Below are 15,450 nucleotides of genomic sequence, written 5' to 3'. Positions count from 1 at the left end.
GCTTTACTTTTTTTTTTATATACTATCATCCTTTCTTGTATTTTGGTTATTGAGACCTGTTATGGCCTCCTGCCAAATGAGCACCAGGGTCTGTTTCCCTGAGTGTGGGAGTGGCATGGAGCTGGCCACTCACCTCCATCTGGAGCAGAACTAATTAAGCATAGAGACAGCTTTGCATTTATGGATGCTACAAAACAGAATGCTGCATAAAGAAAGCAGTTTTCTGGGATTTGGCACCGTGTATATGTGGTGTTAACCGACGTTTCGGAGGAACGTATCGCCTCCATCTTCAGGGTAGAAGAAAAAATATAAGAAATCTGCAAGCGAAGAGACCATGAGAAACGGTAAAAGCAGACTGTGTTGGAAATATACACAGCTATGTGAGAGCAGAGAAGGAAGGGGGGAAGGGCAAGTATACAAGTGAAAACAGTAGTGTGGGAGGGGGGGGGAAGGAGCTGGGACAAGCATGGTTTTTGTGTTGGGGGGAGAGAAAGGCAAGGTTAAAGGCTGGGCATTAACCCGTAAGCTGAGGAGGGGGGTTGTTATGTTGGTTGGTCATGGCCTGTGTGCCCTTCTGGATCTGGCATCATATCCTGGTGGGGGTTTTTAAGAGAACAGATGAGAGGCTTCCAAGACTTGCTGAGACAAAACCCCCCCTCTCTGTTCATATTTTCTGGATGCAGTTCAATCTCAATTGCCTCCCTAATGATGCGATCCATATAGCGGGTCTTGGTGGCGAGGATGGATCCATGCATGGATGATAGGACAGCAAAATGGATGTCAGAGAAACACTGTAACTTGCTTGTTGTGACTGTAGAGCAACAGCTCCTTGCTCTTATGGCAGATGAGTCACATGAGGTCTCGTGCTGGCGAGTCACAGGCCTGAAACAATTACATGAACAGCATTAAGAAACAGACAGATTCTGATTCACATGCAAATCTCTATGTGCGATTTCAAACTTGATCCACTTTTAATTTCAACAAAATGTAAAACTTCTATGTGGCTTGCAAAGCCACAATAAAATTATGGTTACATAATATTCCTGTGTGATAATACTTTGCACATTCTCCCCCCATAAAACATGTTTTCTGGTACTCTCTAGTTCAGTTTATGCCTCAAGATTAAAAAATACAGTACAATGGCAAATGTGTGAGACTTCTGACAAATTTGTCAATACAGATCAAGTATCTGCTGGTATACATACTGGTCTAAAGAAAAGATACTAATAATACCCATACACTAAATAAATTCTGTTCAAAGATATCTCCATATTAGAACACTGTAAAACTACATAAAAGTACAGATTTTTCCTCCTTAAAAATGGGAAATTAATTTCCATTCCATTACAAATCCAACCCATGCAATACTGCACTATTTATATATCAAAAATTTCATGGAAGAACTCATGCTTATTTTCCATTTCCAAATTCCTGTCCAACCAACATTACAAGCAATAATTATATAATTCTGTGCTCTACATTTCACTTACTACAGGCAGAAGATCATGAGATCCACAGCCACATTTGTAATTTTCACTGTTTCCCAAACTCTGATGCCAGTACAACTTTTTTATAATATGCAATTATCTAAATTAGATTATTAGCAGGTATCAAATATTGGTTCTAGAAGAACTGGAAACAAAATGAAATTAAAATATTCAAGCACAATAACAAATGTAAAGTACAATCAGCTTATAAAATGAAAATCCTGATCTTCCCCGGGACCTGAGTCATGTATCAGTTCCATCATTACAAAGAAAAGTGTTAACACTCTGATCAACAATAAAATATGGCTACAAACCACTTAACAGACTGTGGAAACCATGGAGAAATGATGGACGTCAACACAAACATTAATTCCTGCTGGGAGTCCGTTTTCTTTCAAACTTTCTTTCTTATATTATTTGTATAAAAAGTAATTTAAAGAGTGAAGCTTCATTACTTACAGTTCACTGTAACCAAGCTCATACTTACCAATACAGAAAAGTGTTTTGCTCACCCACCTACGCCTTGGTCTTCGCAGGGGTCTCTTACCTTCTGGCTTTCTCCCCCATTCGTGCTACATGCCCTGCCCACTTCATCCTCGTATCCTGCTTATTGAACACACACACACATATATATATATATATAAAACAAGTCCTCATAATATTTATACATTACAAACATATCACATATGCAACGTCACCCTACCTCAGTGTTACTAATTAATTAAAATCCTTCAATCTCTATTTAAAGTTAACATGATCAAATCCCACCTTTTACCCGCCTTCCTGCCGTTTCTGACTTACAAATCAAAACCAATTTTACCACAACACAGACCACAAATCCCATCCATAACACTCCGCATAGAACTTACCAACGTTAATCAACGCTAACCAACCTTAGCACTACACCACATTTTGCTGTTTGAAGCGAACTGTGTTGTCATTGGCCCAAATTCTGCAACGCCTACAGCGATTGTGATTGGTTGAAGTGATCACGTGTGTTTGATCGTGGCCTCTCATGACCCTCATGACCCTCATGACCGCTCATGACATTTGTTTTGAAGAACAGGATTATGAGCTTGTAGTAAATTCGTATTCCTATCCTTTATGTATTCTGGATTATGACACTATATTTAGATATTTAGATGATTTAGATGGAGGCACTATATTCCGCAGGGAAACCACGTACATATATACACGGATATAATACAGGTAGTTACTTCATTAATTCCTGGTTGTAACCAGGCTGCGTGGAGACTTTTTTAATTTTGAAAAATAAATGTATATACAATTTCTTTATTGTGAAAAATAATTTTAAATATAATATTTACAGTTACTTCAAATCCTCAGATTACTTTGAGATACTCTAAGCTTAGATATTGTTATCTAGTTTTGAGTCAATATTCCCTGGTGTTATTGTACAGAAGTAAATATGTGAATATGTGGACACTTCAGTGTTATTGCTTGCCATACATCACTTACATAATACATCAATGGCAGTTATTTGGTATGTGTTGAAAGAAGACAGTGGTGCTACTTATATTTTGGATTCACATTAAAAGCGCCTGTGTATCAACTGATGCAACTGACATCTCTGTGACATGTCTCAAAATTGTAAGATTCAGCATTTTAGGTTTCATGTTGCACCATTTTTAGTACCCTGTACACTTATATTTAGAATTATCAAGTCAAGGAGGATGAGGTGGGCAGGGCATGTAGCACGAATGGGGGAGACGAGGATATTGGATAGGATATTGGTGGGAAAGCCAGAAGGAAAGAGACCACTGGGAAGACCAGGGCATATGTGGGTGGACAATATTAAAATGGATCTTAGAGAGATAGGATGGGATGGTATGGATTGGGTTGATCTGGCTCAGGATAGGGACCAGTGAGGGCTCTTGTGTACATGGTAATGAACGTTCGGGTTCCATAAAATGTTGGGAAATTCTTGAGTAACTGCAGAATTGGTGGCTCCTCCAGAAGGGCTCAGCTCCATGAGTAAGTAAGTACACATCTGCTGAGAGTGGACTGTGTTGCACCATTATATACTGGGAGATGGCTGCTCTGTACTAGTGTGTGCTGTACTGGTCTGCTCAAAATATCCCTTGTGCCAGTGAACCTTGAATGAGTTATGCCTGACACATGCACAGAAGTACCTGTAGCTCTTAATTCTCCAACCTAAATGAAATTTGAAGTGACTCAATAATCCTCTGTGAAATCTAAAAAGTTCTCAAGTTCTTCATACATACAAATTGATGGAAAGGCCATACTTAATAGGCACTCCAAAGGGTTTTGAACACTTAAAATGACATACAAGTTACAAACCAGAGAAGCTGTTTATTTATTTATGTGCATGGGAAATCAGGAGTGTATTATACCAAGGAAAATAAAAATTAATTAGAACTGTAGAAATAATACAGTGCACATTTTATTGTTATAATAAGTAGCTTACAAGTTCAAATTATTACTAACCACAGGAACAAGAGTAATAATATGCATTAAAAATGGCAGTTTGGTAACTCAACAAGTCCAAAATTACAAATACTGAGAGTCATGACCAAATTACACAGAACAGTTATGTATAGGCACTTAAGTACAGGCTGCTTCCAAATATATATATGTAATACCATGTTAAGTACAGATTAATATACTCTTAAAGCACCCTGTATTCTTTCAATTTGAATTCTGACAAACTGTTTACTTCACACTCATTATAAGAGTGTAACTGTAGTTTGTTTCATTTATAGTACATAGCAAATGTTTTTTTATTAATCCACATAAAAAAATTAAGTAAAACTACCATCACCAAACTTGAACAATTGCTTGAATCACAGATGGGCCTATTACAGCATCTGAAGTACATATACCAGTGTATTAAGTAATGGTGGACTTGTGTATTATCTGCACTCCACACTGGGTCTACAAGTTCATTATTCAACTCTTAAGTCAAAAAATAGGTGCATTAAATATGCAACAAGCTTTAAATTACAAAAGAATGCAAGACTGAGCAGTTATGAGAGTGAGAGATCACATATTGGCAGATAAAGTGTCTGTTTATGTCAGTTTTAATGGAGTATTTGTTGAAAATATAATACTGTACCATTCTAATCTACAGCAATCTAATTATGTCTGTGGGAATTCCTTACGAATTCCATACATAAATTAAGCATAATGGAGTAAATAGCTCAAAAATAAGACATGAAAGCAATACGCTGTATCCACAGAAATTGATATTGTTTTCACATTTATTTACTTGTACCTGTCAGCATCTTTACTGGCCCTATTTGATTCACACTTCTCCAAAATCAAGTGTATGGGCAGAAAATAACATTATGTGTGATGTGTGGTTTAAAATAAAGATATTCAACATGTAACCTATTACAAGACATCAGAAATGAGATTCTCACAGTGGTGACTATAAAGAATACTATCTTCCGGGATGTGACACCATGTAAGCTGGTAGTTTACCAATACTTTGGAGGAACATTATGTGTCTGTCTTCAGTGTTGATGAGTAACCCATGCAAGCAAACAAGAAGTAACACTGTCCATGCTTGCTGGACTTACTCTTCAGCCCTTAAGATCAATGCAGTACATTCCTTTGAAAAAATGGTAAGCCCTATGAGAGTACACTGCGTCACATCTCAGGAGGCAATACTCTTAAACATGTCACATACATTTTAGTAACAAAGATTCATAATGGTAAAAAAAACTGTAAATTTTATAATGTGGATCGTATTATTGGGTGATGAGAGCGTGTCAGTGTTTCAGAGATCCTTACCATTTCCATCTTCAAGGTAAAATGACAACCCACTGCATACAGCTGAGACAGCTGAAATGTTGGCAATACAACTTACTTTTACACTGCATCATCACCCACAAACAAATCCACACTGGAAATTAAATGCTACATAATCTCAAAGTCTTCTGTAATTTATGTTATTTCAGAATTCTTACACTTGAACCAAATAAACACTTCAAACAGGACTGCAGCTGACATTACATTGAAAACCTTATCAAGTGTTCATTTCAGAATAGGAACCACAGACACAAACAATGGTACTTAATTTCTTGGGGTGGGGTCAGACTGAGTCCACCTGGTATGTCAGCCACTATTTGGCCTACTGTACCAGCCCCGGATGATAGATGTGTGTGGAGCAGTTGGTGGAATAAGAATTGGCAGGGGAAAACAAAGTACTAGGAGAAAACCTGCTCCAGTGCTACTTTGTCCACCACAAATCCCACATGACCTGAACTAGGCTCGAATGCAGGTCACTGCAACGGAACAATGGTACTTACTCGCATGTAACAGATCAGAGATATCGAGAACACAGAAGCATTATTTAATTATTTTTTCACACTTATGAATGATTATACTATCTATACATAGAGAAAATATATATATATTAAAAAAATTAATCCATATCACAGTTTATTAAATATTTGTGTTATTATAGAACTCATGACTGTCTGTATATCCCATGACTTTTACTTTGTATTTAATTTAAGTATCTCAGTGATATCAGAATTCAATATGGCTTGGCAAGAAGAAACTTTCTGTTGCAGTATTATATCATAATCATATGAGAAACTGCAATGAACAGGCTCTCAGTGTGGAGTGCAATCCATCATGAGAATGCCGTATGCTTAGAAACAACATCAGAACAACAAAAAATCGTAATTACAATAAAAAGGCAAGGAAACTCAAACTGCCAACTAAATCATGCATAACAGTAACGATCAGTGTACAAAATGTGATGTTTACATGCTTATCAGCTGCATTTAGACAGTACTTATATGGTTTGAGTACAGGAATCACACAGCTGGCAATTTGTGAACGTTATAAAAATGGATGCATCTGAAGTTCAGCCAAGCTCAATTCCTATTCAGAAACACTGTAACATCAAAATGCAAGACTGTAATGTGAAAAAATTATTTTCATTTAAAACATATACATATATATTTTAGGAAGAAAGGGCATCCATTTCTTTCCAGTCCACCTGCCTCATATGAACACAAATGCACATATGCATGGTGTCAACACAATTTAACCTCAACTAACATTAGTTTGTTCATGTAAAATCCAAACAAAAATACACAACTGTCTGCATTATACATATTACTTGTAGATATGTAAAATATATGTTCGAATATTTTGTTACTCAAAAATATGCCTGTAGATCCCTTCCATTAACATATTCACAGCATACAGATTAATGTTCCCATTAATAAGGTAACTTTGTTTTTCTTAAAATGCTGGATAGCATAATATTAATAGACTTAAATGACCACATAATGGTCAAAAGCCGTAAGTCACTGATTGCCTTGGCATCACTGTAAAGGACTTATATAGGCAGTTTTATTGCTGTATGTAACTGCATTCCTTTAGCTTGGCAAAATGGGCATAAATGTTGTAGGTACTTGCATGACAAGACATTGTAACTACATCCAGTACACTGTCTTGGTATCAATAACAAACAATTTTATTTGGGCAGAGCATAAAAATATATACAAGCATTAATGTTATACATGAATTGTAAAGAGTTCTCACAATGGTGTACCACATTTAATGTTACCAGTCTTTTGGACTCTGTACATTCTGTGATACTCTGTTTTAAGAACATCAGATGATAAGTCTGCAAAGTTAGTAATACAAATTTTATAACCTCTAAATTAAAACATATATTAAACATTATGTCCATTTTGTATACTTCACATACTGCTGGCTGTGCCACATACTTAGTCTATAAACAGTTTCTACAGAACGGGTACATTCACTGCCTGTTGCAGTGGACCTATTACAAAATCACAGACACAAATTCAATACCATAGCTACATGCATATATGTTACTGTCACACAGATCATACTACTGTTTTGTCTTAGGAAATATGTGACAAATACAGAGTGCTGATGTAACGAAATATGTGATTATTAATTCTGTAGGCATAAGATATTATGAAATAATTTGTTTCAGACACAAACTAATTTGCAAAGATTGCTGTTTCCTGGGACATAATAGTTGGTAGAAGTTTACTGATGTTTTGGAAGAACATGCAGTCTCCATCTTCAAAGTTGCCTCTCATAAACAGTGCTAAATAGTCTACCAGATAACATGGCAACACATCCCAGAAGACAGGAATCGTCATAGTCACTATTCCAAGGGCCTTGTATCTCACAGACCGATTTTGGTTGGATTTCTTGACTGAAACTTTGGAATAAATACATAAATATGTTATTTTTAAACAATATTTCCCTAAATAAACTGTGGCAATGTATACAATAACAAAACAAAAGACACCTCAACTTCACAACTCCCATGTATACTCTACATACAACGTACGTGAATATTCACAAGATAACCATACTTCCGTTCCAAGTTAAAATGAAAACTGAACTGAATTATTGAATGTAGATGGAGATAGCATCATACAGCCATCTGATATTCAGACTGTTGCAACATTGGTACTGTTTTACATTCACATCGTTAAACTGACTTAAATACTTTAACAACAGGCAAGTATCACATAATATGAGTAAGTCTTCCATGAATACATCCCGTTCTTGTGAGATGCGTGCATCCGTGATACAGTCATACTCGCACACATGCAGCGAACACAGCTCACTGCAAAAAACAAGCTGCTGGAAGGAACAGAGCATTCATTCCAGTTTCTGGACAACAAAAACTACTACCAGTCAACCTGAGATGACAACTTCATACTGCTGTCTCATCATAAGATACAGAGGCATAAGCCATCACATTACAAAGATTCACACCAAACCAGCATCCTTCGCCATTCCGTAGAATACAGATGCTTTGTTCTGTAGCAGTGCTTCTGGAGTGTCATATTCAACGAGCAGACCTCGGTCCAGGACTATCACCCTGCAAAATATATATGCCATAATAATCCAATGATTCCCATGTGGAGACAGGTTAAAATGCCTCCACTGTAGCCCTGCAAGTGGTGGAAGGCAACAGAAAGAGAACCTGGTGTCTCGGAATTTAAATGGGCCACCCTGTCATTCGGGAACATCAATACAGGGACCTGGTCCTCCAGGCACTGGGGGTTCGACACAAGGCCGATGATCGTGCTACGTAAAAAAAAAAAAAAAATACTGTGAAATCCACAATATGAAATATGACTCAAAAAGGGCTATTTTGCCGATGATGATGAATAACACAATAAAATTTATCATAATTTGTACATCAGCCACACTATCAGGTACAGTGAAAGAGTCCATACGCAACAAAGACATGTGAGGGAGTGTAGGTATAGCTCCAAGCATGATAATGTGTGGTCAGCATCATGCCCCAACTGCTTTACTCCCCCCTGTAACCACTGGATAGGAGGCTGGGCGGTCCCCACAGCCAGTCTGGATGCCATGGACAAGAGAAAGATCTCTGCCTTTAGTGGGAATCAAACACTGATTCCCCAGCCATCCAGCCCATGGTATAATCACTACACTGACCAAGCCATCTCAGTTCCTCTAGTGCAGAAAGGAGACTATTTCTGATACTGAACAAGACTGCTTCATACACTGTGTGCATATTGCATAAACTGCATTCTGAACAACTACATGGAAAACAGTCCTTACTTATAATTGCTCTGTGGATTAAGAAATTCCTCTTCATACACAGAATTTGAAGATTCGGTTCAGTGCAACAGCCCCATTTGCCCCTTTCATCAGGAAGAACGAATCCAATCCATACCCTCATATCTTCTTCTTTAAGATCAATTTCAGTATTATTTTCCTGTCTATCCCTAAGTGTTCCATGTGTTCTCTTGCATTTAGTTTTCTAACTAAAATTTCATCTGCATATGTGCTAAATGCCTTTCTCAGTTCACCTGAGATTTAATTATTTGAAACTGAGAAGTTAATACACACATATCTTCAAGTCAGTTTAATTTATACATTACACCAACTGACTTAATGTGTTTGAAAATTCATATCAGTCATCAATACTAACACCATATTGAATGGTGTTACTTAAGTCTGGGGAACAGATGAAACAGTAACATTCATTCCCACTGTGAGAAGAAATCCTAATCATATTTACATATTAAAATCTTAATCATAAAACAAATGTGAATATTCACTCACCTATTGGAGTCCATAATTGTGTTTAGACGATGTGCTATCGTAAGTACTGTGCAGTCCTTGAACTCACTACGGATTGTCGTCTAAACACATAATTAAATATTATTATTATTACTCATGGAGCTGAGCCCTTCTTGAGGAGATGCCAATTCTGCAACTACTCAAGAATTTTCCAGCATTTTATGAAACCCAAAGGTTCATTACCTTGTTCACAAGAGCCCTCCACTGGTCCCTATCCTGATCAAGATCAATTCAATCCATACCATCCCATCCTATCTATCTAAGATCCATTTTAATATTGCCCACCCACCTATGCCTTGGTCTTCCCAGTGGTCTCTTTCCTTCTTGCTTTCCCACCAATATCCTATATGCATTCCTTTTCTTCCACATTTGTGCTACATGCCCTGCCCAACTCATCCTCCTTGACTTGATCATTCTAATTATACTTGGAGAAGGGTACAAGTTATGAAGCTCCTCATTATGCAGTTTTCTCCAACCTCCTGTGACTTAATCTCTCTTTGGTCCAAATATTCTCAAACCCTCAGTCTATGTTCCTCCCTTAATGTCATAGACCAAGTTCCACACCCATACAGAACCACAGGAAAAATTATAGTTTTGTATATTCTAATTTATATGTTTTAATTAAATGTTAGTACACTGAATTATTAGTCCACCCTATTACATACCTTCCAACACAACATACTATTATCAGTTTTCTGTGCCTTTCATAATGTAGAGACCTCTATTCTATACCTAGCACATTCTAGCAAATATACATGCCACATATATCTCTCAACTGGCAAAATCATGGTCCACACTAAGTCTGAAATATAGTCAGCACCATAGCTCAAGCGGTTAGTGGCCGGCTTCCACCGTGGCGGCCCGCGTTTGATCCCACGTCTGGTCAAGTGGAATTTACGGTGGACAAAGTGGTGCTGGGGTGGGTTTTCTCAGAGTACTTTGGTTTCCCCTACTAATCTTCATTCCACCAAATTCTCCATCATCATAATCACCCAGGGCAGGCTACAATAGGCCAATCACTGGCCGCCATGCCGAGTGGACCCAGCTGGACTCCACACCCCACTAAGCGAATTTAAAAAAAAAAAGTCTGAAATATTCATATAGTGTCATCCTCATAATATGAATAAAGGCTAATACTGAACTTCCCAGCCAAAGAACCTACAGCTATGGTCATCACTGATGTAAGTTTTGAAGCTTTTGTAGTGGATAAAAAAAATCTTGAACTATCAGTAGTGTCAGTTTTTAGACTCACAGATACAAGACTGTATCTAACAAATTTTAAGACTCCACCCAATAGCACCCTGCTTGTTCATGTTCTGATTGTGGGGCACAAACTGATATACAGATGGGTCGGTTTGGATCCTATGTCACGTCAGATCCCAATGGGGAAGAGATGGCCCCTAAAATGTAGGTAATTTATAACCGACATACAGATCATAGCCTGAGAAACCTTTATCAAGTGAAGACTACCATCTTCTGGGATGAGACACAATATAGTCAAGCACAGTATCTCTGAATACTTCTTTTTATAATGTACACCTTTAAAAAAAGTTTTCGAAGTACCCCAATTATTAAAATGTTCACACAATTTTTTCTACCATTGCAACACATCTGTTCAAACAATTTAGTTCTAAGAGCTGCTTCAAGAAATTACCTGCAGGCAATAAACTTGCCATCATGCAAAAATGTTTATTAGTTAAAACTTTAAACCAAAATGATGACATTTCAGTTCTGTTCACATACCCCTCACTTCTCTCGCATACCCATAAAAGGATAACAGGGTACACATTACCACTGGTTGAGAAACACTGGTCTAGCGGACAGTTACCAACGTTTCAAAGGAACCTGCCACTTCCACCTGCAGTATTGTACCATGTAGCTTCCTCCAAAATGTTGGCAAACCTCTACCAGGATACCCAGCATCAAGTCCCAGAGGCCAGTAATCTTCATAGTCATCACTGTGAGAACCTCAAACCTCACAATGCACCAATTAGGACTGTCAGTCTTTTTGGAGGCGATGACAGTCGAATGTGAGGCATCGGTGGAATGAACACTGGTATAGGAAAACTGAACCATCCAGGCAATAAATTTCCCACCACCTTTACTCCATACAGTGAAATATTTTCACACAAGTAACTTGAGAAAACACAAACCTGTATAAGGTCATCAGTTTCTAAGTCAACAGCAGCAGTAGCTTCATCCAGAATGAGGACTTTCGTTTTCCTAAGTAAAGCTCTCGCTAAGCATATCAGCTGACGCTGTCCAACACTGTTAGATGAAATCAAAATTGTTAATAACAACTTCACATATAAGCAGCATGTACAGCCTAAAGTCTTTATTCTGAAAGCATCCTTAGAACGGACCCATTACATCGCACTATATTAGGGTGAAATTTTGATGGTTTATCTGATGATGCCTTTTTGCAATTATTTTAATTTGTATTTTTGATACCCTTTAAATGGTGGTGTGTTTACTACAATTATAAATCTGAGAACAAAATACCAGATATATTTCATGCTACTTCTACCAGAAAAATAGACTTTCCTAGCATTACCTCAGAACATGACAAGGTGAACCAATATGATTTGTGGACACCCCCTTTCAGGTTTATTTCCTTTGTATTTGTTCATTGCATAGGGTCTTAAATTCCATGTTTTTGTCCTTTTCCATCAGATGATTTGATGTAATGGGGACATTGGGTGAAATAAATTAATAATTTTTATAAAATCACTTAATATTATAATACCATAAGAAAGACAAATCATATATCAAGGGATTAATGCACTTGCAATATATATGAACACATGAATACCATATTTACCTGTGATTATGCTACATCTCAAATGTTATTTCACTAAATTTTAAGTTTCAGCAACATGTTTGTTTTGCATACACTTCTATTTTTAGTGCAACGAGATCTCTTTCAAAAATTTCAAGCAAGCTTTGATTTACAAATTAATTACATATATACACATGTTCATTTTTATGAAGTGCAAGAAATATGAAAAAACTTAACAACAGCCAACATAAAGTTAGCCCCCAAATTGAAACAGATGCAAACTGTCTGTTCCTTCTAACACAGCAAACCCCCCACAATTTTTACTTCATGTTTTGTTCACAGATTTGTGATATATGTAACGCATACCTAGCCTACATTCATGCCCCCTTGACCTCACAAATAAAAAAGTTTGCAGCTGCAAAATAATAACTTGGCACCCTGCAATGCAGGTATATGCTTCTCCCCTATTTCAGTCTCATGAGCCTCAGAATTCAGTGTCAGCAAAATAGATGATGGTCACCAGCCAGCCCCTCTGGAGAATATGGCTTCATTTCACCACCATATTATCATACAATATCATTATTTTTGTTTATACATACATACATACATACATACACACATTATCTTCTTTTTTGCTGGCACTACAACCTTATGTGGATCCTTGCCTCCTCCACTGCCTTCCTCCATAGGTTATGGAAGTTTTGTGTGACAGGAGATTTTTGCAGGGTGGGATTTTTAGCCCCATGCCCAATCCCAAACCTGGAGGACCAGGAGCTACACTTCATTTGACCACTACACTTTGAACTGTCTGGCATGGGTGGCTCTACCATGAGTTTAAGCTCCCACCAGCATAGCTCTCTGCATTACTGGGGTGTGGAAACCTCCTCTCCACAAAAAGGCAGTATTCCTCAAGGGGGACATAAATATTACACAGTACATTATTAGTTACTGAGTCTTTTCAAAATTCTTAATGTTTACTTTCTTACTGCCTGTGTTTTGTTATGCCACAAACCAAACCCCATTTCTTATGTTCAGTATTCACAATTTCTACATTCATGCGAGTTTACAGGAATGTAATCCTTGTGGGTGTGCAGAGTTTACCGCACTGTTTCCTTTTTCTACATGAGAATTCAACTCTACTTGTGGTAGCATTTTTCCCAATCTAAGTTAAATGGCTGCCTCTGACTACTGATACAATGACTGGCCAATTAAAGGCTGATTTAACAAGTCATTTAATTCAGCGATGGCTCTCCACCGCTGACTAAATTAATATTTTAGAACATGCAACATACCTGAGGTTCTCGCCTCCTTCTGACACAGGATGTTCAAGTGCATCAGGCAATCCCTTAACAAAGGCCTTCAGATGTGCATGCTCAAGAGCTAGCCACACATCTGAATCAGAATACCGGCCAAATGGATCCAAGTTGATGCGTAATGTTCCTGAGAACAGGACTGGATCTTGAGGGATGATTGTTAACCGTGACCTACAGCAGAATGATCTTATAACAATTATGTTACACTACATTTTGGAGAACTTCACTTAACCATACTGTTCTCTACAGACATCAGTGATGCCAAAAACTAATATTATCTTGAGCATCTTATAAATTCTCTTCAGAACAACTGAAACATTCACATTTTTCCCAAGAGAAATATTTCGCTGCACGAAGCGGTAAGAGCAAAAAAGAAATGGATGTAGCATTTCCTTGTTTGTGAGCATAACTGAATTGAGATATACCATACTGGTTATATGAACAAGATCTAAAAGTCTGTGGTGATGGTATATTAATACCATCATAACTTGCACATGAAGAAGGCCACAAAGTATGTTGGAAAGAAGCGGAGGTCTTGCAGATTGAACTGGACACCACCTACAGGAAACAAAAAGAATCCACACACGTCTCTGGTTTTCATCCGATCTGTCAGCTCATCTTGGACATCTTGCCCTTCTGGACTACTATTACAAGGTGCTATTGGAAAGTTCCCAGACTGTAACTGTTGTAAGTGCCTCAGTGAAAGATGATGAGAGGGGAGGCTAAGGTCACACTTCCACAAGTCTACTGCATCAGTCTGCCACATGACACTGTGTTGTGAACACGCACTGTTTTTACGTGAGTGCTTTTTCAGCTTTGTGTTTCGCTTTGTCTGCGATGGACAGTAAAATCAAGCAATGTGCCTACATCAAGTTTTGCGTGAAGCTCAGTAAATCCAATACTGAAACCCCTGAAATGCTTTGCAAGGCTTTTGGAGAACATTCTTTAAGCCAGAGGTTTTTGCATGGCATTAGCGTTTCAAGGCCAGTCAAGTGTCAGCTGAAAATGACAAATCTTCAGGGTGACTAAGCAGCAGCAAAATGACAGAAAATGTCGAAAAAAATTAGAGAATTCATCTGCGAAGACCACTGCTAAACAATTCATGAGCTCACAGACACTGTTGGGATGAGTGACAAAGTTCGCCAGGACATCTCAACAAAAAATCTGAACATATGCCACAATATTGCAAAGTTTGTTCCCCAACTTTTGACAATGATAAAAAACAGTGGTGCATACAAGTAAGCGTGTCTTGAGCTATGAGAGAAGGCTAATGAGGACCCAACTTTTATCTCCAGGATCATAAAAGGTGATGAAAGTTTGATTTACAATTATGATGCAGAAACAATCATCACAGTGGAAGAGCCCACAATCACCAAGAGCAAAAAAGACGCAGCAGGTCTGGAGTTCAACAAAGAGCATGCTCATTGTTGTTGTTGTTGTTGTTGTTGTTGTTGGTGTTGTTGTTGTTGTTGGTGGTGGTGGTGGTGGTGGTGGTGGTGTTTGTTGTTGTTGTTGTTGAAGTTAAGGGGATTGTTCGTAGCAAATTTGTTCCTCCTAACACTACGGTCAACTCTGACTTTTACTGTGATGTTTTGAGATGCTTGAGAGAAAAGTGTGATGAAAAAAATCAGAACTTTAGCACAAAGACAACATGCTCCTTCATGAAGACAATGGGCCCCACCACCATGTCCCCAAAAACCACAGAGTTTGTGACTAAGAACAACATGGTTATCGCTCATCCTCTCTACTCACTGGA

At 37.9% G+C, this 15,450-nt stretch overlaps 1 protein-coding gene and 1 long non-coding RNA gene across 2 annotated transcripts in view; both read right to left on the bottom strand.

The window, feature by feature from the left end:
- Positions 1-673: 673 nt before the first annotated feature.
- LOC117282685 lies at positions 674-2,339 on the bottom strand. Its single transcript, XR_004513521.1, has 3 exons — positions 2,191-2,339; positions 1,975-2,090; positions 674-882 (listed from the first exon to the last, which is right to left on the bottom strand). It is a non-coding gene; the product is annotated as an uncharacterized LOC117282685 (long non-coding RNA).
- A 3,636-nt stretch (positions 2,340-5,975) lies between these two features.
- The window catches only part of LOC111869170 (multidrug resistance-associated protein 1), a 151,260-nt gene continuing 141,785 nt past the window's right edge, over positions 5,976-15,450 (bottom strand). The window contains exons 32-35 of the mRNA XM_033753308.1: positions 13,674-13,865; positions 11,756-11,870; positions 9,585-9,664; positions 5,976-8,364 (exon numbers count right to left, since the gene is read on the bottom strand). Of these exons, the coding sequence (XP_033609199.1) occupies positions 8,253-8,364; positions 9,585-9,664; positions 11,756-11,870; positions 13,674-13,865 (499 nt within the window). The 3' untranslated portion in view covers positions 5,976-8,252. The remainder of the gene's footprint in view (positions 8,365-9,584; positions 9,665-11,755; positions 11,871-13,673; positions 13,866-15,450) is intronic.

The sequence above is a fragment of the Cryptotermes secundus genome, unplaced genomic scaffold (assembly GCF_002891405.2).
Source record: "Cryptotermes secundus unplaced genomic scaffold, Csec_1.0 scaffold1441, whole genome shotgun sequence".
NCBI lineage: Eukaryota > Metazoa > Arthropoda > Insecta > Blattodea > Kalotermitidae > Cryptotermes > Cryptotermes secundus.
The sequence above is the reverse complement of the archived record's forward strand: the minus strand, read 5'-3'. Positions and strand labels throughout refer to the sequence as shown.